General features: G+C 45.8%; 1 protein-coding gene across 1 annotated transcript in view; it reads left to right on the top strand.

Annotated features, from left to right (window-relative positions):
- Positions 1-636: 636 nt before the first annotated feature.
- LOC104469555 (protodermal factor 1-like) overlaps positions 637-1,230 on the top strand; it is a gene marked incomplete at both ends in the record, with an annotated part of 982 nt that continues 388 nt past the window's right edge. The window contains 2 exons of the mRNA XM_010084106.1: positions 637-687; positions 720-1,064. Of these exons, the coding sequence (XP_010082408.1) occupies positions 637-687; positions 720-1,064 (396 nt within the window). The remainder of the gene's footprint in view (positions 688-719; positions 1,065-1,230) is intronic.

The following is a 1,230-nucleotide window of genomic DNA, read 5'->3' as shown; positions in this document are numbered from 1 at the left end:
GGACTGCGACATCTTCGAGTCCCCGGTGCCCATGACCATGGCGCTCTCCGTCCTCGTCACCATCGAGATGTGCAACGCCCTCAACAGGTAGGGGGCGCTCTATCTGCTCCTCCCCCACCGGCCTTCGTCGTCTCCTTCCCCATCATCATCCTCACCACCACCACCATCGTCATCATCATCTTCACCATCACCACCATCTTCACCATCATCTTCACCATCACCACCATCTTCATCATCATCTTCTCCACCATCATCTTCATCACCATCTTCACTACCATTCTTCATCATCATCTTCACCATCGTCTTCACCACCATCATCATCTTCACCATCATCATCATCTTCATCATCGTCTTCTCCACCATCATCTTCATCTTCATCACCATCTTCACTACCATCTTCATCATCATCTTCTCCATCATCTTCAACACCATCATGATCTTCACCATCACCACCATCTTCATCATCATCTTCTCCACCATCATCTTCATCACCATCACCATCTTCTTCACCATCTTCACCACTGTCATCATCTTCATCATCACCATCATCTTCATCTTCATCATCATCTTCCCCATCACCCATCACCGCCACCATCACCACCGTCTTCATCATCATCTTCTCCACCATCATCTTCACCACCATCATCATCTTCACCATCATCTTCATCTTCATCGTCACCACCATCTTCACCATCATCTTCATCTTCATCGTCACCACCATCTTCACCATCATCTTCATCTTCATCGTCACCACCATCTTCACCATCATCTTCATCTTCATCGTCACCACCATCTTCACCATCATCTTCATCTTCATCGTCACCACCATCTTCACCATCATCTTCATCTTCATCGTCACCACCATCTTCACCATCATCTTCATCTTCACCATCACCACCGTCTTCATCATCATCTTCCCCACCATCATCATCATCTTCACCTTCATCATCACCTTCATCATCACCACCATCTTCATCATCATCTTCCCCACCACCAACCTCTTCATCACCATCTTCACCATCATCTTCATCACCATCACCATCTTCTTCATCATCTTCACCACTGTCATCATCTTCATCATCACCATCATCTTCATCTTCATCTTCATCTTCATCTTCATCACCATCACCATCTTCTTCATCATCTTCACCACTGTCATCATCTTCATCATCACCATCATCTTCATCTTCATCTTCATCTTCATCTTCATCACCATCACCATCTTCTTCA

Source organism: Pterocles gutturalis, unplaced genomic scaffold, assembly GCF_000699245.1.
Source record: "Pterocles gutturalis isolate BGI_N339 unplaced genomic scaffold, ASM69924v1 scaffold27160, whole genome shotgun sequence".
NCBI classification, from domain to species: Eukaryota; Metazoa; Chordata; class Aves; order Pterocliformes; family Pteroclidae; genus Pterocles; species Pterocles gutturalis.
Note: the sequence above shows the minus strand (reverse complement) of the source record. Positions and strands in the feature narration are given on the sequence as shown.